Raw genomic sequence first — 23,581 nt, 5'->3', positions numbered from 1 at the left:
CTGAGTGTGACAGAAAGAGCCCCCATGCCATAGGAGAGCTCTCCTTTAAAAGGCAAAGCTGGGTTGGTGACACAGGTGTGGTCACACCACAGCCATGTCCCACACTGGCCACTCTTCTCCAAAATCCCCCAAGGATGCTGCTCCTACCTGGGTGTTCTGAGTGGGGATCTGCAGCACAAGGGCCAGGCTGTTGTGGTCAAAGTTTTCATCGAGGGCCAGCAGGGCCCCGTGCACACCACTCTCCACCAGGTTGTTCCCGTACTCGCGCAGCCCGATGGACTGGATCCAGTGAATGACCTGGTCATTGGTCCACACCAACACATCTGCAGGACAGCAAGGGCACGTCTCAGGGCCACCTCACAACACACTCGTGGCTCTGAGGAGCTCTGGGGATGTCCTGAGGCCCTTTCTCTTTGCTCCAGGATGATCCTGGGACTCTCCTTCCCAAGCCAGCAGCAAAACCGGGAGCTCAAGTGCCAAAACCAGCTCAGTTCAATTTACCAAGCTCAAAGCTGAAATAACAGGCAGAAAACAACTGTGAAAATTAATCCTAAGAACCCATGGCTGCTGATGTAATTAGGGGCATTATCAATAATGAGATGTAATCCAAGCAGCAGCCAGATGCACAGGGAATCTCACAACAGTGACGAGGAAGGGGAGGCTGAGCAAGCTGGGGATGTCCTGAGCAGTGAAATGGGCAGAGAAGATCATGGGATGCTCAGGCTGCATCTTTGTTTCCCCCTCCTCCCTCCTCATGCCTGCCTGGGGCCAGCTGATAAAGGCACTTGGAGCAGCAGGAAGGTGCTTCAGGAGAACAGCACTGGGGGCTCAGAAATAATGGGTTAAAAATAAGAGATAAAAGAGAGACTGGCCCTGGATATCTCCCGGGAGGTTTCTGTCCTGTTCTGGAGCTGGAACCTCCAGAACAGCACAGGGGGTGCTGACCTTTGATTTCATGCTGGGTCTCCTCTCGCCTCCTCTCGAGCTCTTTGCGGTCGTAGTTGAGCCTCTTGAGGCACATGATGCCATACTGGAGGCTGGTGCTGCAACACATGAGGGGACACAAGGGACATGAGGGGTTACCCAGCCCTCCAGGACACCTGGCTGGGAGGGACCTGGCTAGGAACCCCCGTCTCTGTGTGCTCCCACATGCCCAAAGGATGCTTCAGGCCAGGGATGGGTCAGGACAGACAGAACCCAAAGCTGGACAACGGGGAATGTCCCTCCCTTCCATGGCAATTCCCCACTCCATCAGTTTGAGCCTGTCCCAGCTGCCTGAGAGCAGATCCAAACACAGCTCAATGGTTGCTGGAGAGGGAAGGGGGAACCAGCCCATGGGGGCTGCACCAGGCTGAAGGGAGGCTGGAGGTAACCCTGGCAGGCCCATGGGTCAGGGTGGGCAGTGGGAACCTCATGGCAGGGTTGGATCCTGGTGCTGGAGTCATGGCTTGGATGGCACAAGCTTTCTCCCACTGGGCTGCTGGCAGACAGCAGTGGTGCACCAGGTGGGATGAACCTGAAGTTTGCCCATGGTTTGCTTCACAGCCAGGGGAAGGCCAGGTCCTCTGCAATTCTGCAGCAGGGAGTGAGGTGAAGGAGAACTTCTGCCCCTAAAAGCTGCCCCAGCTCAGTGTGGTGAGTCCAGCCTGGAAGAGCCATCCAGGGCTGCCCAAGACAGGGGAGAATCCCTCAAAATCCCCCTGACCTCTGCTCCATGGGCACGCTGGGGAGCTCCGAGGGCCAGGACTCACCGGTGGAAGCTGTCCACCATCTTCAGGTGCACCCTCAGGTCCTTCTTGGTGAGGTGGTCCAGCATGCGCGCGTCCACCAGGCATTCCATGAAGTAGCTGCGGTACTGGGGCAGACCCAGGCTGGGCAGCCACTCGTTCCCAATCCACTCGTGGTTCATGTCCCCATAGGCCAAGGTCTGCACAGAAGCACATGGAGAAGCTGGGGAGAACCCAGGGCTTGGTGGAGCTGCAGAATCCCAGATCAGTGAGAGCCCAGGAGGGTCACTGTCCTGAGCCAGGCCAGAGGAGTGAGCCCTGGGTGATACTGAGGGAGCAGGAGGGAACAGCCCTGTTGGCCCTGGACTGTGACCTGCTCATGTCCCCCCAGCAGGCAAAGCATAGCCAAAAACAATGGCAAGGGATAACTGGACTTTATGAGCAGCTGCCTCTGGAAAAAGCACACTCATTGAAAGACAAAACAACTGAGAAACAAGTTCCAGTACGTTCCCAACTCATTTTTAAGAATCTCTAGTTTAAGAATCTCTATTTTATGACTTCAAAACAAGCAAACAAAAAAATCAGTTTTGGGAAAAAACCCCACCCATTCACTTCTACTGCAAGCTGATTTTGGGTCCAAAAATGAATTAAAATCTATCAGAAGGAAAGTAAAACATTTGAAAGGGATAAAACCAGAAGAGATGGATCCAAGCAGGACTCTTTCCTCCCAACTTTTTGGTTCATAAAAATCATCTGTATGGGCTTTGGGCTACAAAATGGGTTAAAAGCAAGTGTGCAGCTCGAATCCTGCCTGCATGCAGGGTGATCACACAGGTGGGGGTTCTTAACACAGGCTCTGGATCTCACAGAGGTCCCAGGAAAAGCCACTGCCTGGAGCAGAGAAGGGCCCAGGAGGACATCCTGTACCTGAGAGATGGCCCAGAGGAGCAGCCATGGGGTGTAGGTAAAGCCTCCAAGGCCTTGGTGAACATCAGTGCCCCACACATCCCCTGGGATGTCCAGCTCCCCCCGACCACCCCATGCACCGCCCATGGACAGGAGTGACCCAGGGACCTCACCTGTGCCCAGCTGCCTTCCTCTGTGTCCTAAGAGTGACACACGCAGCATGACAACAGAAAGGACAGTGCAGTCAGTACCTGCTGGCCCTGCAGGAACAGGGCCTGCCACGCACACTGAGACCCCTCAGCACAGAGGGACATGGGGACAGGGCTCACTCTTATGCCTTGGGGACCTCAGCCTTGTCCCCAGGGTGATGGGGACACCCCGACCCTGCTGGGCCTGGTTCCCACCCCTTCTCTAACCAAGAATACAGGATGGAGAAGGGGAAGGGGAAGGGGAAGGGGAAAGGGAAGGAGAAGGAGAAGGAGAAGGAGAAGGAGAAGGAGAAGGAGAAGGAGAAGGAGAAGGAGAAGGAGAAGGAGAAGGAGAAGGAGAAGGAGAAGGAGAAGGAGAAGGAGAAGGAGAAGGAGAAGGAGAAGGAGAAGGAGAAGGAGAAGGAGAAGGAGAAGGAGAAGGAGAAGGAGAAGGAGAAGAAGGAGGAGAAGAAAGAAGAGGAGATAGGATGAGGCTTGGGCTGGAGATGGCACTGACCCTGGGGCTTGTTCATCTTTCCTGGGAAACACAGGGAGTTCTTAGGTCCCCCCAGTTCAGAGGGAAGAAAGAGAATTAAGCTTCAGTACATCTGTCATGACCCACAGGGGGCTGCCCAAGCCAATTTGCTGATTTTGTAGCAATTTCCTCCATTGCCAACTTACGTTGGTTTTCCCCAGAAAAGAGCTCACAAAACCTGCCAAGGGACAGTGGCACATCCCTGCTACTCAACAAAAGCTTCAAGAAAATGCATATTTCAGAGAACCCCAAACTTGTCTGGATTGGAAGGGCTCATCCTATTCCACCCCTGCCATGGGCAGGGACACCTCCCACTACCCACGGAGTGCCAGCCTGGCCTTGGACACACAATTCCCACCTAAGTCTGAAATGGTGCCCTGCTCTGAGACACGGACAGGGGGTGATCAGGCTGCAGGGAAGGGAGTGTGGCTCCATCTCTCCAAAGGAGCCAGAGCTTTTGGGAGCATGGACACATCCCTGCAAGGGACCCCAGGCTGTCAGCCAGTGGCAGGGACACATGGTGGGGACAATATTTGGGTATGCTGGGGTCACTGGGGGATTAGACCATGACTTGGGTGCAGAAAGGCTCGGGGATCTCATGTGTCTTGAGATCACTCCTGGGTTTTGTCTTTAACTCCCAAACAGCCAGACTGCTCCAGAAACCCAGTGATATCCACAAGGGAAAAAACCTGATGGGCTTTTAGAAACTGCTGGGACACAAAAGGTTGAAAGACGGTTTCTAAAGAGCTGCAGAGTGCTGTCCAAGAGCTGACATGTGAGGAATCCCCTTCCCTCTGGGTTACCACACCTGGAGCTGCTTGGACCCTGACACCCTGGGGGCTTCCCCCAGCACCCTGGGGCTGCCCAGCCTCACCGTCTTGGTGGAAGTTGCCATGTTCTCCATCTCCTCATGGGTGACCCAGACATTGCCAGACGACTGCAGGGAAGAGAGCAGAGGGGTCAGGGCAAACCACCACAGAAGTTCACAACCACCATGGAGTCATGGAATTATTAAGGCTGAAATATCATCAAGTCCAACCCCCAAGCCAGCACCACCACCGTGCTCAGCACTAAACCATGTCCTCAAGTGCCACATCCACTCATCTTTCAAACACTTCCAGGGATTGACTCCACCATTGCCCTGGGCAGTTGTGCCAGGGCCTGATCAGCCCTTCAGGGAGAGATTTTCCCCAGTTGGGCCCCATTGGCCCAACCTGAACCTCCCCTGGCACAGTTTGAGGCCATTCCCTCTCCTCCTGTCCCTGTTCCCTGGGAGCAGAGCCCAACTCCCCCCAGCTGTCCCCTCCTGTCAGGAGTTGTGCAGAGCCACAAGGTTCCCCCTGAGCCTCCTTTTCTCCAGGCTGAGCCCCTTTCCAGTTTCCTCAGCTGCTCCTGGTGCTGCAGCTCCTTCCCTGGCTCTGTTCCTTCCCTGGATATGCTCCAGCCCCTCCAGGTCTCTGTTGTCATCAAGTGCCCAGAAGTCCCCCAGGATTCCAGGTGTGACCCCAGCAGTGCCAGCACAGGGGTAGGGACTGCCCTGGGCCTGCTGCCACCACAGTGCTGGGACAGCCCAGGTGCCCTCAGCCTTTCTGCCCAGCTGAGCACACCTGGGCTCATGTCCAGCCTCTGTCAGCACCAGCTGTGCTGGAACCAAGCCCGGCTCAGGCTGGTGGAGGATCAGACCACCATGTGCTGTGTCCTGGGGACACCCCACATCCTTGCAGCTCAACCTGGTGACACCCAATGCCCAAGGGGACCCTGGCCTGTCCATGCAGACACAGAGAGCAGACCAAGGACCTTCATTCATCTCCCTTTCCACTTCACTGTGATGTTCAGGGAGCCTGCAGGCCTATCCTCATCAGTTGTGACCCCAGACACAGCCATCTGAGGGGGACATAGCAGCCTTCCTTCTGCCAGCTGCAAGTCTACAGATGTGTCTTGGCATTACTTGGCCATCATTAACCCCTCAAGACCTTTAGGCACCAGCAAAAGACAAAATCTCTACATTCTATCAAAGGCAGGGATCTGCAGTTGCTCTGAGTTGCCCCAGGAATTTCAGATGTAAAAGTCTTGTGTTGAAATGATTGGGAAAGAGGCTTGTGCAACCAAGCTGGCCCTGAACATCAGGAATGTTTGGATTTCTGCTCTTTGGATGGAGTTTTAGCCTCTCCAGGGCAGCCAGGCCTTGAGTTCTGCTCTTTGCAGGATTGGCCTCCTGCTGAGAACCCCATGTGAGTGGCAGGAGCCTTGAAACTGGAAAGAGCTTCATGCTTCCAGCTGGGAATCCCCATTTGTGCTGGGGGATGAGTGTCCAGTGGTTTGACCAGTCCACGAGGGGACAGCACCCCTCCGTGGCCATGTTTGCCACAGTGGTCCCAAGGGAAAGGAGGGCAAGTGTGGTGTTACATTTTAGTTAAATGGTTTGCTCTGTCTCACCCCTTGAAAATGTAGGGTTTATTCCAAGTCTGTGATCCTCCCCTGAAGTGTCATGGATCTGTAATTCCATTGGCCCAAGGCTTATTCCGTACCCACTTTGAAACTCCCTGTTAAGCTGTGGGAGGCAGACCAGGCTCTCTCTGGGCCCTTTTTCCCTCCCTCCCTCTTCCCCTCTTCTCCCTCAGAAACCCTGCTGCTCGCAGGGTGGGACCCCCAATAAACCCTCACCTAATCAGCACCCTCAGAAGCCCTGTGGAATCTCCTTGCCTGCTACCAGAGAACGCACACAGCTCAGGGGGGCCTGGGGACTCCCCAGGGACCCACAAACAAACAGCAACAGGCCGGGAGGGCAGGGAGGGCTGTGCGGCCCAAGGAGGGCAGGGAGGGCAGGGATCTCGCTGTGCGGCCCATGGAAGGCAGGGAGGGTAAGAAGGGCAGGGATCTCGCTGTGCGGCCCATGGAGGGCAGGGAGCAGCTGTGTGGCCCACGGAGGTGGGAGCGAGCAGGGAGCGCAGGGAGCACTCACTATGTGGCCCATGGAGGGCAGGGACCTCACTGTGTGGCCCATGGAGGGCCGGGAGCACGCTGTGTGGCCCATGGAGGTAGGAGCGAGCAGGGAGGGCAGGGAGCAGGCTGTGTGGCCCAAGGAGGGCAGGGATCTCGCTGTGCGGCCCAGGGAGGACAGGGAGGGTAAGAAGGGCAGGGATCTCACTGTGCGGCCCAAGGAGGGCAGGGATCTCACTGTGCGGCCCAAGGAGGGCAGAGAGCACTCACTATGTGGCCCATGGAGAACAGGGAGCAGGCTGTGTGGCCCATGGAGGGCAGGGAGGGTAAGAAGAGCAGGGATCTCACTGTGCGGCCCATGGAGGGCAGGGAGCACTCACTATGTGGCCCATGGAGGTGTGAGTGAGCAGGGAGGGCAGGGATCTCGCTGTGTGGCCCAGCGAGGGCAGGGAGGGTAAGAAGAGCAGGGATCTCGCTGTGTGGCCCAGCGAGGGCAGGGATCTCGCTGTGTGGCCCAGCGAGGGCATGCAGCACTCACTGTGCGGGATGTGGGCGGCGCTGAGGGGCTGGTCAGGGACACCATCTCCTGGATGGCCAGGCGCAGCTTGAGGCGGTGCAGGGCGTTGCTGATGCCGATCTCGCGCTGGATCTCGGTGTCCGACAGGGCCGACATGATGGCCCCGCTCTTGACGTTGGCCCGGCACGCAGCCACGTACCAGGCTGGCATCCCCACCCAGAGCTGGGGACAGGGACAGCAGTGACTGCCTGGCACTGCCACCCTGGCTCCCGTGGCCACCCTCTCTAGAGCCCAGATTCAAAGCTGAACGCCCATGTGGGGATTCTTGGCTTGGTTGTACCTTGCAGAGGTGGCTTGTGGGAGGCCCAGCATCCCTGTGCCTGATGGGCACAGCACAGGGAGAGAGCACCCACGGAGCTTTTCACAAAATCATTAAGGTTGGAAAAGCCCTCTAAGAACAGTTACAACCATTCCCCCAGCACTGTTACATTCACCACTTAGCCATGTCCCAGGTGCCACATCCACCCATCTTTCGAACACTTCCAGGGATGGCGACCCCACCATTGCCCTGGGCAGTTGTGCCAGGGCCCGACCATCCTTTCACTGAAGCCCTTTTTGCCAATATCCAACCTGAACCTCCCCTGGCACAGCCTGAGGCTGTTCGCTCTCCTCCTGTCCCTGTTCCTGGGAGCAGAGCCTGACCCGCCCCGGCTGTCCCTTCCTGTCAGGAGTTGTGCAGAGCCACAAGGTCCCCCCTGAGCCTCCTTCTCTCCAGGCTGACCCCCCTGCTCCCTCAGTCCCTCCTCCTCAGACTTATGCTCAAACCCAAAGCTCTGCTCAAACCACAATTCCACAGGCCCTGGGAGGGATGCAGGGATCTCCTCTGCTCTCCCAGGATTTGCAGGCCCCAGCTGTGCACATGGACCGAGCGTGGTGGGACATGGTGGCACACACAGACCTGTGGGGACAGCATGGGGACAGTCCATGGGCACGCACCTCCAGCCAGGACACAACAGTGGGGCCATCCCAGTGGGCAAAGGGCAATCCTTTCCTCCGAGCCTCCTCCAGGAGCTCATGCCTGGCAGGAACAGAAGCAGAAGAGTGATTTATGGGGGACTTGTGTGGAAGGGAGAGTTCCCTGAAGGGAACATGCTCCGAACAGCAGGGAATACAAAGCTGTGAAGGAAGTAACAAAGCCCAAGGGAGGGTGAAGATGAGACTTCCCAGCAATTCCTAGTCCTGTGCCATGGTTTCCCAGCAGATCAGTTTTTTGCTGGGGTAGGGAAGGAAGTTTACTCACTTCTTCCGTAGGCGCCGATCCTTCTCAGCCTGAGCCCCCAGCTTGCCCAGTCCCAGGGGGTCCTGGATCCCCCCCTCCACATCAGTCAGCAGCACTGTTGGGCAAGCAAGACACCCTCAGGTCAGTGTGATGTCCCTGGTCAGTGTGATCTCCTACAGGGCCAGTGTGGGCATTGTCACCATCCCTATGCCAGGGGGACACAGAGTGACAGCACAGAAGGTAACAGTGCCCCTTTGGAACCCACCTCCATGGCCCCCCAGCACTCTGGGAAGCCCAAGCAGACCCCCTCCTGCCATCCCTCCTATTTCCAAATCCCAGAACCCCAAAATCACAGAACAGTCCTTTCTGGAAGGGACCCAGAAAGATCAGTGAGTCCAACGATACTCAGCATGGAAGTAGTAAAGGATTTGGGAATGGAAAAGCAGCTCCTAGTAAAGGGCTCTGCAAAATCCATGGGGAGGGAAGTAGATCTGGGGACATTAAAGATGAGATACAGGGACAGGAGGTCACTGTCCACACTCCAGCTCTGACAGAGCATTAAGGTGACACTATGCTTAGGCCAGAAAGACCAAGGGGAGAAAACACCAAGCTCCAACTTCCCTGAAGCTGCCATGGCCCCAGCATCCCCACACCAGCAGGGGTGTCCCAGCCCCTCCCTGTCACCCCAATGGCAGACAGAGCCAGAGGGTGAGGAGGGTCTGGCACAGACAGGGACAGGGCTGCTCACGGACCCTGCCCCGTGGACCCTTCTCTGCTCAGCTGGTTAAAACGACCCTTCTCCTTCTTCCCAAACAGGCGCCCGATGGAGGATTTGATCCCCTTCCTCTTGGAGCCCTTGTGCAAGGAGTCCTGGCTGCTGCTGGGATTGCTAGCCTGGTCCTCCAGTGAGCTGGGGATGGAAGAGGGAGAGGAAGAGCAAAGCCTTTAGGTTATTCTTGAGCAGGGCACATGGCAAACCCCAGCCCACCCATCCCACATGTGCCCCAGGTGTATCCTCAAACCAAGGGAGATGCCAAGGGTCTTCACATACCTCCTGCCATCCTCCTGACTCAGAGCAGGGTGGCCCAGCTTCTCCAGCCGCAGTGTCCTGGGTGAGGAGGGCGGGGATGTCTCACACTTGATGGTGGTTTTGTCCTCCCGGCTCTCGTCCCGAGCTGCGGGGGACTGAACAAGCGGAGAGGCCGTGAGGGTGGGAGGCCAGACCCCAGCTCCATCCTTGCCCTGCTGCCTGCCTCTCTCTTGCTCCATGGAGGCATGGCCAAAAGAGCCACCAGAGCCCTGCTGGGGCTTTACCACGCTCCAGGAATGGCCTGAATGAGAGCTCTGGCAATGGTTCCAGATGCCCAAGCGGATGGGGAGGATGTGACAGTATGGCTGAGATCCTGGGAATGGGGGGTGAGAGGATGCAGCCCCATGGTTCAGGTCAGGGTGTGGGGACAGAAGCTGCTGGCCCTCATTAGAGGGCTCTGAGGAGCACAGATGGGAATGTCCCAAGGACACCCTGTTGCCAGAGGGGACACAATGTTTGAGGACCCAGTGGCTTTCTGAACCTCCCCACGTCCTGCCAGACCCCCCAGGCTGCCAGTGGGAACATGTCCAAGCACCTTTCGGGATCCCCATGATCCTCCTGCTGAGTCCCTGGGGTCCCCAGCTCCATCCCGCGCCTGCTGCACCCTGACCTGGTGTGGATAAAGCCAGGAGCAGGCTGGAAAAAGGGCTTGGACAAAAACCAACGGGATGGGAGCCACTCACTAGCAGTTTCCTCCGGTGCTTCCTCAAGTCGCTGGGCTGATTGCAAGGGGGAAAGCGAGAGAGACACAGAAAGGGGGGCAGTTAATGGAGCACCCCCCCAGAGCAGTCCCGGGGCCAGGCTGCCAGCCTGGAGACAGAAACACGGGCACCCCATCGTCCCACACCCCCCCAGGCCCGTGTGGACACCGGGCTTCGCTCCCACCTCTCGGCCCCTCCCGGCTCCTCACCAACGTCATGATCCCCATGCGGTCCAGGTCCTGCGCCGCGCTGCGGGAGCTCAGCTTGGGTGTGGAGCGGCCACTGAGCGGGGGGGATGAGCTGGCCAGGGACAGGGCTGTCAACGAGGTGGGGATGGAGGCCCTCTTGCACAGCTGGGTGAGGTTCAGGCCCTCCATGCTGCCGCTCGTGACCCGCGTCTCCAGCTCCTCTGCACGGAGCTCCGTGGACTCCTTCTCCTCCTGGATCATCCTGGGAGACCAGCAGCACTCAGGGCTTCTGGCTCCCCGCCTTCCCAGGGATACAGGGCCTCTATCCTGGGGAAGTGCACCTTGGTCCTGTGCTCAACCCCCAGCCTCCCAGAATGGCAACAAGATCCATCAGGATCCATAAAAACCTGAGCTGAGACACACTCTGATTCCTTTTAATATCCATGGAGGATATGAAATATGATTGATTGAAGTAATGACCCTCTGAGCCAGCACTGGTGCAGCTGAGAGACAGGGAGACTTGGCAGGAAGGACCAAGCCCTGTGGCTGGATGTCCTGGAGCCACTTCCCTGGCTGAAGACACATCAGGCCCCAGTTTAAGGCCAGCAGAGCCTCTAGGCTATTTGTTGTCCCCTGGAGCCATTTCTGCACAAGGCAGTGGTGGGTTTTGGCCATGGTCATACCTGATCTCTTCGTTGATGGCATCCAGCTGCTCCTGAAGCATCATGGCCAGTGTCTGGGCATCTGAGTGCCCACCAGGAGAGAGCACATCCATGGAGCTGAACAGCGTCTCATGGTCATCCTCATCCACGTCGGAGATGTCGGGGTCGCTGTCGAAGGCGTGAGGCCCCGCGGCCAGGACCCCACCTGCCTGGGCCTGCTCCCAGTCCTGGGGGAACAAGGGCCACAGTCCTACACAGCATTCCCATGTCTCCAAAAGCCAGACTGGTGATCCCCATGCAGGAGTTCTATCTCAATGTGACCCGAATGAGAAACCCTTCCATGTTTCCCCATCAATGCACCAGGAGAAGGAAACTGCCCCAAGTCTCCAGATGTGACCCCAATCCCAGGATGCAGGGCAGGAGCAGACCCTCATTCGGGGCTGCACAGGCTTTACCTTGGCTGGCTCCTCTCTCCGGGCACTGAATCGTCCCTTCTGTGCCCGGGGCAGCCCCGGGGCTGCTCCGAAGGGCTCAGCTGGGCCATGGACCACAGCTCCCAGCGGGAAGCGCAGGTCGGTGGCACTGCCCATGTGGGACCTGGGAAGAAAGAATCCTGTGGGGGACATTGCTCTGTGCAGGACACCCTCACCCTCAGGCTGCTCCCCTTGCAGCCCCAGCTTCTTGGGACAGAGGAGAAGGAGCAGGAGGAAGAGAACACGGCAGGATACCCATCCCAGTGATGTTTGCTGGCTTGGCATGAAAGGATGCAAAACCAGGCTCTGGAAAAAGGTGCCGATTCCCCCACAGGGGAACTGGAAATGTACTCACAGAATCCCTCACAGAATCATTGAATCACAGAATATCCTGAGCTGGAAGGGACCTACAACAATCAAGTCCAGCTCCTGGCCCTGCACAGACCCCACCCCACCCTGGGCATCCCTGGCAGTGCTGCCCAAACACTCCTGGAGCTCTGGCAGCCTCGGGGCTGTGCGCATTCCCTGGGGAGCCTGGGCAGTGCCAGCACCCTCTGGGAAAGAACCTTTCCTGAGATCCAGCCTGACCCTGCCCTGGCACAGCTCCAGCTGCTTCCTGGCTCCTGTCCCTGCTCACAGAGATCAGAGAATGGAGCTGCCCCTTCTGAGGAATCTGCAGCCTCTGATGATCTCTGACCTCTGGAGACTCCCAACTTTCCCAGACTGTCAGAAGTTCAGCCCTGGGCCCTCCCCTGCTGCTCCCTCCTCTGTTCACCCATGAGGGCACCCATCCAGTTCTGCCCCAAAGCCCCTGCACTGGGGCTGCTGTGGAGCCAGGGCTGAACAGGCCCCTCCTGCCCCTCCCTCTCCAGAGCAGCTGGAATGTCCCAACACAGCCCGTTGTCTTCTCCATCTCCATGTACCCAGCAGGAGCTAGGGAGCTCTTGTCCTTTTCATGTTTATTCCTGGAAGGGACCTACAACAATCAAGTCCAGATTTTCATGAGAAATGCCTTGATGAGGGTCAGTCTCTTCTGCCAGGCAGTGAGTGACAGGATAAGGGGAAATGGCCTCAAGGGAAGGTTCAGGTTGGATGTTGGGAAAAATTTCTTAATGGAAAGGCTGGTCAGGCCCCAGCACAGGCTGCCCAAGGCAGTGGTGGAGTTCCCACCCCTGGAAGTGTTCGAAAAATGGTAGATGAGGCACTTTGCGATGTGATTTAGTGGATATGTTGGTATTTGGCTGAAGAAGGTTGGACTTGATGACCTTGGAGGACTCTTCCAACCTCACTGATTCTGTGATTACAGTGAATAAAATTCCACCTGAAACATCTTCCAGGTGTGAGGACATGAGCATTGTTGGGACCTCCCAGCAAGAACCAGCTGGGACTTCTTCACCCTCCTCCTCCTTGCCAGGGCTGGTGCATGGGCCAGGCCCTGGTGAGTCCCACACCAGGCAGAGCAAGGCAGCAGCTCGACAGGAAGGCACTTGGAGCCACTCGTGGTGCTCATTCCACGTCTCCACTTTGCCCACTTGTTCCTTCTGGCCCTGAAGACCTAACCATGGAGCTGAGCCAGGCACATTCCTGGGCACAGGGCGATTACTCCCCACATACAGTGCCCCTGGAGACTCGAGGTTTGTTCAATTTAAGGTGAAGTTAGGATGACAAAAGCAGCAGCCCGAGGCAGATGGTGGTTTTCCATCATGGTGGGCCTGGTTTGCAGGCCTGGATACAGAATCAGGTCAGGCCTGGAGGTCAGGCAGATACAGGCCTGGAGACAAAATCAGCACCATGAGCAGCATGGCTGGAGCCTGGTGTGCCAAAGGCACAAGTTCCAGAGATTTCAGAGCTGCTGACAAGCTGCTGCCCAGCTAAAACCAGATAAAAACACCTTAGACAAAAGCTGACATTTCAGCTGGGGGATCATTCTGCAACGTACAATTTCTGCTGATTTTTCACCTGAGAAATACAAAAAAATCCCCAAATTGTCCATCTTGCTCTTACAGACCATGCAAAGAGGTCCCACACATGCTCCAGACTCTGCTCCAGCACCCAGCTCTCCTTCATCCTCACAGGCTCTTCCTCACCCTCCCCAATTTTTCTCTCCATGACAGACACAGGGTCTCCAGGCCTTCTTCTCCTTTCTGCTGACAGGCCCAAGGCTGGTTACATCAGCTCTTCCCCATCTTTTCCACCTTTGCTAAGAGGGAAATTTTCTTCACTGGTTGCTCCCACTGACCCCTTGCTGCCTTGAACCCACACTGGAAGTGCTCAGGGCAGGGTGTGGTGTCCCAGGTGGGGCTGTCGTGCTGTCACCCTCCTTTACCACCTCCATTTTCCTGAAGCAGCTCTGGGTGTCCTGGTCAGTGCTGGAGGCTGAGACCTGATGGACTCACCTCTGCTCCTGGTGCCCTGGGCTGGGATGTCCCCATATCCCAGCTGACTTTAAATGAAAGGGTGTGGGAGGCCCATTGCATTGGAGACAGAGGGGCTTCATTCTCCTTTGCCTGCAACAGCTCCAAAGCAATTCCTCCTTCTGCCCCAGATGTGATTCCTTTTAATATCACATCTGGAGGAGGAGTTCAATGCGTTTGTAAGCCTTTCTTTTAGGGTTTGCAAGGAATGAAATGAAATTTCATTTCACATGCACCAAACCTTGCCAAAATTGATCCCCTTTGAAGGCCAAAACAGAAAAGAAGGACTTACAAACACTCTGGAATGGAGATACCATCAAAGGAATTGCAATTGAAGGGGAAAAAAAAGAAAATTGGGAAATTTTCTGACTAGAAGAAAATGGACCGGGATTACATCAGGTGCAGTGCAAAGGACAAAAACAGGCCAAAACTAACCATCCCAGATGTTGCAAAAGCAGGAAGAAAAGTCAAGGAGGAAGACAGAACTTGGAGGGGAAGATATGAGGGCATGGATACTTAAAAAAAAATAATAAAAGAAAAAAATCTTCCCCAAAGTCAAAGCCATCAAAAGGCATGGCATGCCATCAAGGGCAGGGACATGCATTAAAGATTGCCCTATTGGTCCCAATTGAAATCACAAGATTCTGTTTCCCTTCCTGAAAGGAAATTTCATTTTTTGGGTTTGTAAGCCCATCCCCTGTACTCCACAGGGGAAAAGTCCTCTGGTGAATATCCAGCTTTCAGAGCAAAATAAGTCCTAAGCCACTTGTGCAGAAAAACAAGAGCAAATTTGGGGCCATTCAGTTGGGCTGGGCTATTCTCAAGAGTCCATGTCCCACCCCAGGACAGATCCATGGTGGGACAGCACAGCTGGAGCTGACCCTGCCATGAGGACCCTGCAGCCCAGCACTGGAGCTTGGGAGCACCAGAAACACCCAGTGCCAGCACCACTCTGGGGCCCCCAAAGCAAGCTGCCCCCAAAGCCAGGGGACCCTTACCTGGTGTGCACACTCTCCACAAATGTCCCACTCCTGGTCTTGAGCTGATCCACCTCCAGCCTCAGCTTGTCGATCTCGTCAGACAAACGCCGCTGTTTGGGGGATGAGACAGGCAGGGCTTGGGTTTGCTCTGGAGAGCTGCCAGGTTTGGGGCCATCCACATCCTTGGCTATTGCCATGCTTACATTCCCTACCCCAGGTTTAAAGCATCTTGGACACATGAGCAGAGAAAGAGCTCATGCAGGCAGAGGGAATGAGGGTGCTGGGGAGGGAGGAACAGGACAGACAGGCACAGGGGCTCAAGGAATGCTGCTTTGGGAGATGAAGGAAAACAGGTCCCACTTGGATGCTCTGCTTCTTCTCCAGACTGCACGTGTGTGCTCCCTTGGCAAGGGACTGGCAGTGAGGGACCCCTCAGCCAAACTCGCTCTCCCTCCTGCTCCCAGTCCCATCCCCATGGGGAAGCTGTGCCCACATCCAGCGCTGGGAGATGCCAGGGGAGGCTGCAGATGGACAGGGAGGGAGGGGAGAAGGGATCTCCCAGGCACAGCAGGATCCAGTCTGGGGGACAAACAGGCCAAGCCAGGGTGGGCAAATTGCCAGCAGTGTCATGCGAGTCCCCAAGCTCTGCCCTGCCCAGACCTGAGCACCCACGGCTGGGAAGCACAAGGAATAAGCACACATGCTCCCTGCAGGCAAGGGGAAAAGCAGCCCCCTGATCCCCCAAACCATGCATGAGACATGCAGCACATCCCAAAAGCTCCCATTGCTCCCAAAAGCCATGTCCCTGCAGCTTTCTAGCTAGGCCACTGGGGGTTCATGCAGATGATGCTGAAGTGCCTCATCTGAGAGCAGGGTGTGAACACTGCGGGGTCCCTGCAAGCTGGGCAAGGGGCAGAGCACCCCCAGCCTGGGGAAGCCTCAGGGGCCAGGGGCTGTGGCTTCCTGAGCCCTCCTCCAGGCATGGGTGAAGCCAGCCTGGCCTCAGCACTGCACAGAGGGCTCAGGGATGCGTGAGTGTGACAGAATGTGGATGGCAGGGAACTGACCCGGGGCTCTCTGTGGAGGGGTGGCAGCTTCCATCCAGCCACTGTATGGGTGAGTGTGTGGCCTCCTGCTGCTGGGTGCTCTGCTGCCCCCAAACTGGGGCATTTTAGGAGAAGCAAGTGCCCCAAACTGGGGGTTGGGAGTGAGGCAATGCCATCACTGGGTCAGGTCCCTGCAGCCGCATTTACCTTGTCATGCTGGTGTTCCTCTATCTGCTTTTGGGTATTTTCCAGCTCTTGTAACAATGTATTCTTTAAGAAAAACCAAAAATAAAATAAAAGGGAACAAAAACAGGAAAGAAAAAGAGAGACCATTTAGGAAATGGCCACGTGGCCTCCCCGGAATGGCCAGTGTGGAATTCCTGTGTAGTGAACACCTGGAAAAGGCTCTCTGGGCTATTCCTCACCTGCCTGTGCACAGGTCTCCTCTGCAAAGCTCCTGCCTCTCAAGCAGGGTGGCCACAGCTCAACTCCTGCCCCACTCTGGGGCTGAGCATGGCCATGGGGGGCGATGAGGGACTTGGTGGATGGGCTTGAAGATTAGGAAATATGTCTGAGAGAAGAACAACTCCTCGAGCAGCTAGATCAAAGGGAAAAATGTCCCTTACATCTGAGCTAGGGAGTAGGTAGGGGGGAAAGGAGATGTGCTTATAGAGTCACACAATCATGGGACTGTTAAGACTGGAAAAGCCCTCTAAGATTGAGCCCAACCATTCCCCTCAGCACTGCTGTGTTCATAGCTAAACCATGACCCCAAGTGTCACATCCATGTTTTTGGAACACTTCCAGGGATGGTGACTCCACCACTCTCCTCGGCAGTCTATTCCAATGCTATAATTATTTCCTTGATTTTTTTTTTCCCCCTAATATCTGTCTAAACCTCCCCTGGAGAGTTTGTAACTGCCTCAACCAGTGCTCATTTTTGGTAAGTGCTGGCAGCCAAACAGGATCATTTTTGTGCATGAAAGAAATGGATGAACTCTCAGGGTGGGTAAGTGCTGGCACCAGACTGGGGAGCAGACAATGCCCTTCAAAAGGTGTCACCACTCTGGTCCCTGTTGCTTGCTGGGGTGGGATTTGGACTCATCCCTCCAGGTGGGGTCCTGCTCTTTATCCAGAGAAATCTGCTGAATAACTGGACATGCTGGCATAGTCACATTTGGTTGAGGACAGGAGGAGCAGAGCAATGGGGTGGGGGGACAGAGCCAGCCCTGGGGGCATCAGCTGGGGGATGCACCTGTGTGCTGAGGGCAGGAACCCTGAGAGAGCTGAATCACCAAGGCCTGACCTCCCACTGGCACTCTGGATGGATGCTTGCTTGGAGCCAGCTGCTCCCAGTTAATTCCATTCACACTGAGGCAGCCACAGCTCCAGCCAGCTCCTCCCAGGAAACCCAGTTCCCAGGAGTCAGGTGGGAGATGTTCATGGACACTGCCCTGGCTTGGAGAAGGGAAATCAGTCTGCAGCTGGGGACAGGAAAGTTTTAAGGCAGCATGTGGAGGGATGGGCACTGAGACAGAATGAACACTGCAATTTTTCCTGCAAAATGCAGGTGGGATTCGCTCTGACAGGTGGGCACAGGTGGCATCAGGGCTGCACCAGCAGAAACAGCGAGGTGAGGGAAAGGAGCAGGACAAATCCTGCAGCTGTGGGAGGTGGGAGATGGTGGGGAGGGGGTCTCCCTGAGTGAGGTGACCAGAGCAGTTCCCTGTGCTCCACCAGCCCCAGCACAGCCATGTCTTGCACGTTACCATTTCTCCAGCCCTGCACAGGCACTTCCAGCCCTGGGCCATGGCTGGATGAAGCACAGAGGGACTGCAGACCCCTCAAGCCCCAGAGGAGCCCTGCCCCAGGCAGTACCTTCTCCTCCAAGGCTGCCATCCTCTCCTTGAGGTGCAGCTGCAGCCGCTCGTTGCTCTCGCTCAGCAGCCGATCCACGGTGTCCGAGAGCCGCTTGTTGTGCTCCTCGTTCATCTTCTCCCTCTGCCGTGCCTGGGACAGACACAGAGACACCTGTGTCACATCCACAGGGGCTCAGTGCCCTCCTGCCTTCCTGTGCCTGCTGCAGTGTCAGAGCTGGCCCACCAGGCCCAGTGTCTGGGGACAAACCCTGGTTGGACCCTCTGTGCTGGCCCTGCTGCCTCTGCCAGCTCCCAGCCAGGGATGAACAGGAGAGAAAAGGATTAAGGAGACCATGCCTGCCTGCCCCTCAAGGAAGCTTCTCCTGTGTGTCTGCCAGGGATACCCACACTGGGGGCACCTTCCAGACCCCACTGGAAACGGAACCTCTGGATTTTCAAATATCTGTCTTAAGGCAAAACATCTGGGGGCTTCCCCAGGGCCACATCTGTAATGTCACCTGGGTGACCCGAGAAATGGGCATCAGAGCCTCCTGCAGAGACAGCCCAGCCCCAGCTGAGAAGCACAGAAGCTGAAGAATGGACTGTGCAGCCCAGGGCACTTCCAGCTCAGCTTCCCTGCCCTTTTAATTCTGCTGATCCAGGCTCAGGGGAAGAACTGCTGAAGCCTCCCCTTCCACCCTTTGGGGTTCCAGCTCCCCCCAGAGAGTGATGCTGAGAGAGGAGTGGGTGTGGAATATTAACAGCAAGTCTTGGATGCCTGGGAGATGGGAAATCACAGCAGAGAGTGCCATGAGCTCCTGTGTGGCTCAAGTTTAAGTGGTCCCAGATGGGAAAGGATTAACCAGGCTGTTCTCCCAAGCTGCTCCCAAACTGCAATCCATGTGTGCCCAGGTACCCAGGCACCAAGGATCAGGACTTACCCTGGCCAGCTCCTGGTTCTTCTCCTCCAGCTGAGTCTCCAGCTGCCGGAGGTGCTCCTCGATGCTCCCGTGCCTCTCTTCTGCCTGGGAAAAGCAGAGCAGCCTTCTCGGATGATGCTCCCAAAGCCAAGAGGGCCCTGCTGCATCCTGGTGTCCATCTCTGCATCTGAGTCCTTCCTGGGATGCAGGGCTCTCTCCCGCTGCCTGCATCCCTGCAGGGCTCCCTGTGAGCCCAAACTGGCCCTGCTGGCACGGTGACAGGAGCTGGAGGTGCTCTGTGAGAGCCTAAACACCATTCCAGAACCCAGGAAGGGCAGGGATGGCTGCATCCATTCCTCCCTCCAGGCCTGCCCCCTCCAAAATCCAGCCTGGTGCTTCCTCTTTCTCCTCATCTTAGAGTGGTCTCACCCAAGCCAAAGGGCATCCACACGGACAGGGCCATCCCTGCCTTGGAGAAAGGGGCCAAGGGAAGGGAGCAAACCCTTCATGTGCAGGACACATTGAGGTGTCCTTTAAAGGCAGTGCCTTGTCCCTGCAGCAGTGGGGGACAAGGGGACAGAAAGGCCACAGCTGGGAAGCAGAGTGGGATGCCTTGGGCTGCCAGGGGCTCCATGGCTGCAGGGGTGTCCTGGGTTGGCTGCATGATGCTTTTATCCCAAATCATCTTGTTCTGTTTATGCTGAATAGAAAGTTTTGCACCTTTAAGACTTATTGCAGAGAGTGAAGGGGGGAGAGAAGTGCAGTTTTTTTTTCCTCCAGACACTGCTCTCACTCCTCCACATTCCTCCTCCTGAACTGTTGTTGTCTATGGACAGACAGTGGGACAGAGCTCTTCTTTTGCTTTTCAGTTAGCATTAGCTAGCCGAGGCAAAGAAGTTCCCTGGACTGTGTTTTTTTCTTTTCTTTGGACCTCTTGAAACTGCTCTGGACTGAACACCCAGGAGAGCACCGGCAGCTGCAGCTGTGGCCCACCGGGCCGGGCCTGGCCTGCGACAATTCCAGCACCGGAGGGACTGATCAGAGACTGAGTGAGCTGCAACCCAGGGACGGGGTTTTCTCAGTTTGTCATCTCTTTTAGAGTGGCAAGGGGTCTCATTGTTTGATATTGTTTTGGTTTTATTGTTTAATAAACAGGTTTTTTCCACCTTTCTCCACGGAGGTATTTTTTCCTCCCGGACTAGTTGGGGGGAGGGGCCGATTGGATCTGCTTTTCCCACCGGAGCTCCTTTGGGGGATTCTTCCCCAAATTTGCTCTAAACCTGGACAAATACAAGGGGGCAGCCAGACCCAGCTCCTCCCCTGGTCCCAGCACTGCCCTCCCTCTCCGACCCCTGCCCTCCCTCTCGGATCCCTCCCCGATCCCTTTCCTCCCATTCCCTCTGGTCTCTGCCGTCCCCAGCAGCTCCAGCCCAGCCCCTGCAGCCCGGCCCCAGCCCTGCCACTTGCCTTGGTGAGCGCAGCAATGCGCTGGGCCAGCTCGGCTTCCACCTCGGGCAGCGTCTCTGCCTTTCTCATTGTCTGCTGCAGCTTCTGCTCGGCCAGCTCCAGCAGCTCCTGCAGGTGCCGCGCCTTCTCCTCGCACTGCGGGACAGCAGGGTGTGTGCCACCCGGGCATGGCCCACCCAGCACCCCTCCTGCCCCAGCCCCGGGCAAGGGGACACTCAGGGCCAGTACCTGGCGGTGCAGGGACTCCTTGTTGGCCAACTCATTCTCCAGTTTGTCATTGAGGTCATGGATGGAGGTGGCCTCTCGCTGGGCTGCCAGGTACCGCTTCTCCAGCGTGGTGATTCTCTCCTCCATGTCCTCCTTCTGTGCCAGGGCCTGGGGAAGCAATGGGGCTGTCACATCCTGCTCTGTGACAGCATTTTTGGCCATCTAGCTCCTTCAAGCCTGGGACACCCCGAGTCTAAGGGAAGGGAAAAGCCCCCTTGACATGGGAATGAGGGACAGCAGAATGGGACAGTGATGAAGGGAGAGTCAAACAATCACAGGAAAACCTTCTAGAGAGGACACAGGTCACTGCCCCAGGTGTGCTGCACACCTGAGAGCCTGTCTGTAACCTCAGGGAAGTCCTGCTGATGGACTTGGGGACAATTTCCCAAAGGCAGCGGCCTCTTTTAGAGAACATCCTGCACATAACAGGAGTTCCAATCCCCTCCCAACCCAGTGGACACAGCTGTGAGGTCTCTGCCCTAGGCTGGGCAGTGCAAGGGGACAGGGACTCACTCACCTCTCTGAGATCTCTCTGGTACTTGCTGCTCATCTCCTCAGATTTGATCAGATCCTTCCTGGCAGTGCCCAAATCCTCCTCCAGCTCAGCCACGCTGGCAGCCAAGGCAGAGATTCGTTCCTTGGCCTGGACCACTTCAAAATTCTGCTTCTCCAGGAGCTCCTGCAGCTCCACCACCCGCCCGGCCTCGTCGTCCGGGTGGACGGAGCCATTGGAGAGACGCTGCAAGGCACCAGAGGGAGGTGGATACTGGGATGCTCCAAAGCTCCCAGGCTGTGGCATTGCCTGCAGCTACTCAGAGTGAGAATGTGGCCCTGCAGGGATGCAGTGAAGGGGTGGAAGTGGAGACAGGGGGCTCTGAGACCTCCATCAACAGCCTCCACAAGCCAGGGATGGGGATGCTTACAGGAATGATGGAATAGGGGTGGCTGATGCTCTTCCACCAGAGCATCTGGTGGAAGATATCCCTGCCCATGATGGGGGTTGGAACAAGATGGCCTTTAAGGTCTCTTCCCATACAAACCATTCTGTGATCTCTGGGAAGCAGAACCCCTTGGAGCACCCAAGCACAAATTCAGTGCACCCCCTCAGAAATGGCCTGTACCCACCAGGAACAGGCATTTCCCATGGGGCTGGACCCAGAGGAGAGGGAAAACAGCTTTCAGCACCCTGGAGCCAGCATCAGGGAGGTGGGAGAAATGACAGCCTCCCTGAGCAGGGTCAGAGCAGGGCTTTGCTGGGCTCTCACCTTCCATGGAAGTTTGGGTGCTGCTTCCTTGGGCTCCCTGTCCTCGCGCTCGCCCGCTGCCGGCTCCCGGGCAGAGCCCTGCTGCAGAGCTGCCACCTGCAGGGAACAGGGACCTGATCAGCACCGGGGACAGCAGGAGCTGAGGCACCAGCTCCCTGCCACAGTCCTGCTCGTGGCTGGGGGGCCCAGAGGGAGCAGGTGAGGAACAGCCCTGAGCTGGCACTGCTGGGGGCACAGCTGGAATCCTGGGGCAGCTCTGGGCCTCCCAGTCCAGGAAGACACTGAGGGGCTGGAGTGTGTTTAGGGAAGGGAATAGAACTGGGGAAGGGACTGGAACACCAAGAGTGGTTGAGAGAGCTGCAGGGGCTCAGCCTGGAGAAAGGGAGGCTCAGGGGGGACCTCCTGGCTCTGCACAACTCCTGACAGGAGGGGGCAGCCAGGGTGAGGGGCAGTCAGGCTCTGCTCCCAGGGCACAAAGGGACAGGACAAGAAGAAAGGGCCTCAAGCTATGCCAGGGGAGGGTCAGGTGGGACATCAGGAAAAAATCTTTCACTGAAAGGGTGGTCAGGCCCTGGCACAACTACCCAGGGCAGTGATGGAGTCACCATCACTGGAAGTGTTCAAAAAACAAGTGGATGTGAAACTTCACAATATTGTTCAGTGGGCATGGCGGTGTTTGGTCAAAGGCTGGGGGCTTTTCCAGCTTTAATGATTCCACGACTCTAAGAGAGAGGAAGTCAGAGGTGCTGGGAAGGCTCAGTACTGAGGAAGGTTTTCCTGGTGAGCCCAGGGCTCCCTCCCAGCTCATTTCACTGGTTTACAGCCACACAGATTCTGAACCCAGTGCAGCAGGAGAAGGGGGTAGACACTGGCACTGTGTCCTGCTCTGATAGGCGAGAGTGGGGAATGGTCCCTGAAAGGAGAGGGGCCTGGGAGCCTGGGAAATACCATGAGACTTATCCTGGGAACTGGAAAGAGGAGCAAAATTTGGCCAGCAGAGGCTGTAGAATGGCTCCTTCCTTTTGGGACTAGTGGCTGGGCATAAACTCCAGGAAGGGAAACAGAGTTCATGTCTCTTCAAGATCACTTTATCCCTGGAAGTGTCCAAGGCTGGGTTGGACAGAGCTTGGGGTAAGCTGGGATAGTGGAAGCTGTCCCTGCCCATGGCAGGGGGTGACATGAGATGGGCTTTAAGGTTCCTTCCCACCCAAATGAGTCTGGGATTCTGAGATGACCACGGCTGGAGGTTGGGGACAGCAAACTCCCAACCCCAGGACTCCAGCAGGGAAGAAGATGGGGGATGCAAGATGAGGTGCTTGAAGCAGTGTGGTTTGGGTCTCTGCCAAGTCAGGGCAAATCCCACATCACCCTCAGCCCCCTGGAATGATTCAGATTCAGACTGTTTTTGTCAGTGACATGAATTCCAAACAGCAAACAACAGGGAAATGTCACCTGTGAGACAAACAGTTCTCAGAATCTTTCCAAGGTTTCCTTAAACACAGACAAACCTTCAAGTAAACAGCAATTTTAGAACAAAAGCCTTACAAAGAACCTGACCAAATGCAAATACCACATGAACTGCCCAAGGTAATGGGGAGCATCCCCAGCCCAGCAGGTGCCCATGTATCCCTTACCTGCCGATGGGCATCCACGAGCTGCTCCTCCAGGGTGGCCACGCGCTCCAAGGCTGCACGCAGGCGTTCCCTCACCTGCAGGTGAGTGAAACAATGGGAAAGGCTGTTATTGATCCAGGATGAGGGTGGCCAGGATTTAGGCATGCTCCCAGGCCTGTTTGTTAGACTGACAGCCAGGCTCAGGTGGATTCACAGGTTCAGGATCATCCAGGCCATCACAGGGGGTTAAACTGTGTTGGAGAAAACAGGCTGAGTCAATTCTTGGACCTCTATGGCCAGAACAGTCTGGAGAGGTCTCCCAGCAGAGGAAGGAGATGCTTGGGGTGAATGAATGAGGAGGAACAATGAAGACTGACCCAGGGTGTCAAATGCCACCACCCCGAGAGTGACCTGGGGGAGTTCCCTGTCCCCAACAGCCTCAAACCCAGAGGATACACTGGGCAGCCCTAGCAGCTCCTCACTGCAGCTTTGGGATATCCAAGACTTTCCTGCTGAGTGCCCCCATGTCACCTTAACAACACAC

At 56.3% G+C, this 23,581-nt stretch overlaps 1 protein-coding gene across 7 annotated transcripts in view; it reads right to left on the bottom strand.

Annotated features, from left to right (window-relative positions):
- Positions 1–23,581, bottom strand: part of PPFIA4 (PTPRF interacting protein alpha 4) — a 63,880-nt gene that overhangs the window by 3,749 nt on the left and 36,550 nt on the right. For 2 of the 7 annotated variants that reach the window (XM_059487784.1, XM_059487786.1), the window contains exons 5-27: positions 23,059–23,133; positions 21,425–21,520; positions 20,677–20,898; positions 20,121–20,267; positions 19,889–20,027; positions 18,447–18,526; positions 17,525–17,656; positions 15,854–15,916; positions 14,619–14,710; positions 11,189–11,330; positions 10,755–10,960; positions 10,093–10,333; positions 9,866–9,901; positions 9,144–9,277; positions 8,845–9,035; positions 8,114–8,207; positions 7,810–7,891; positions 6,835–7,035; positions 4,231–4,293; positions 2,807–2,833; positions 1,752–1,927; positions 946–1,043; positions 148–323 (exon numbers count right to left, since the gene is read on the bottom strand). In XM_059487784.1, the coding sequence (XP_059343767.1) occupies positions 148–323; positions 946–1,043; positions 1,752–1,927; positions 2,807–2,833; positions 4,231–4,293; positions 6,835–7,035; positions 7,810–7,891; positions 8,114–8,207; positions 8,845–9,035; positions 9,144–9,277; positions 9,866–9,901; positions 10,093–10,333; positions 10,755–10,960; positions 11,189–11,330; positions 14,619–14,710; positions 15,854–15,916; positions 17,525–17,656; positions 18,447–18,526; positions 19,889–20,027; positions 20,121–20,267; positions 20,677–20,898; positions 21,425–21,520; positions 23,059–23,133 (2,913 nt within the window). The remainder of the gene's footprint in view (positions 1–147; positions 324–945; positions 1,044–1,751; positions 1,928–2,806; positions 2,834–4,230; positions 4,294–6,834; positions 7,036–7,809; positions 7,892–8,113; positions 8,208–8,844; positions 9,036–9,143; positions 9,278–9,865; positions 9,902–10,092; positions 10,334–10,754; positions 10,961–11,188; positions 11,331–14,618; positions 14,711–15,853; positions 15,917–17,524; positions 17,657–18,446; positions 18,527–19,888; positions 20,028–20,120; positions 20,268–20,676; positions 20,899–21,424; positions 21,521–23,058; positions 23,134–23,581) is intronic. The other 5 variants (XM_059487787.1, XM_059487788.1, XM_059487790.1 and 2 more) reach the window with 5 other exon arrangements.

The sequence above is a fragment of the Ammospiza nelsoni genome, chromosome 23 (assembly GCF_027579445.1).
Source record: "Ammospiza nelsoni isolate bAmmNel1 chromosome 23, bAmmNel1.pri, whole genome shotgun sequence".
In the NCBI taxonomy this organism is placed as follows: Eukaryota; Metazoa; Chordata; class Aves; order Passeriformes; family Passerellidae; genus Ammospiza; species Ammospiza nelsoni.
This window is presented reverse-complemented; position numbering and strand designations above follow the sequence as displayed.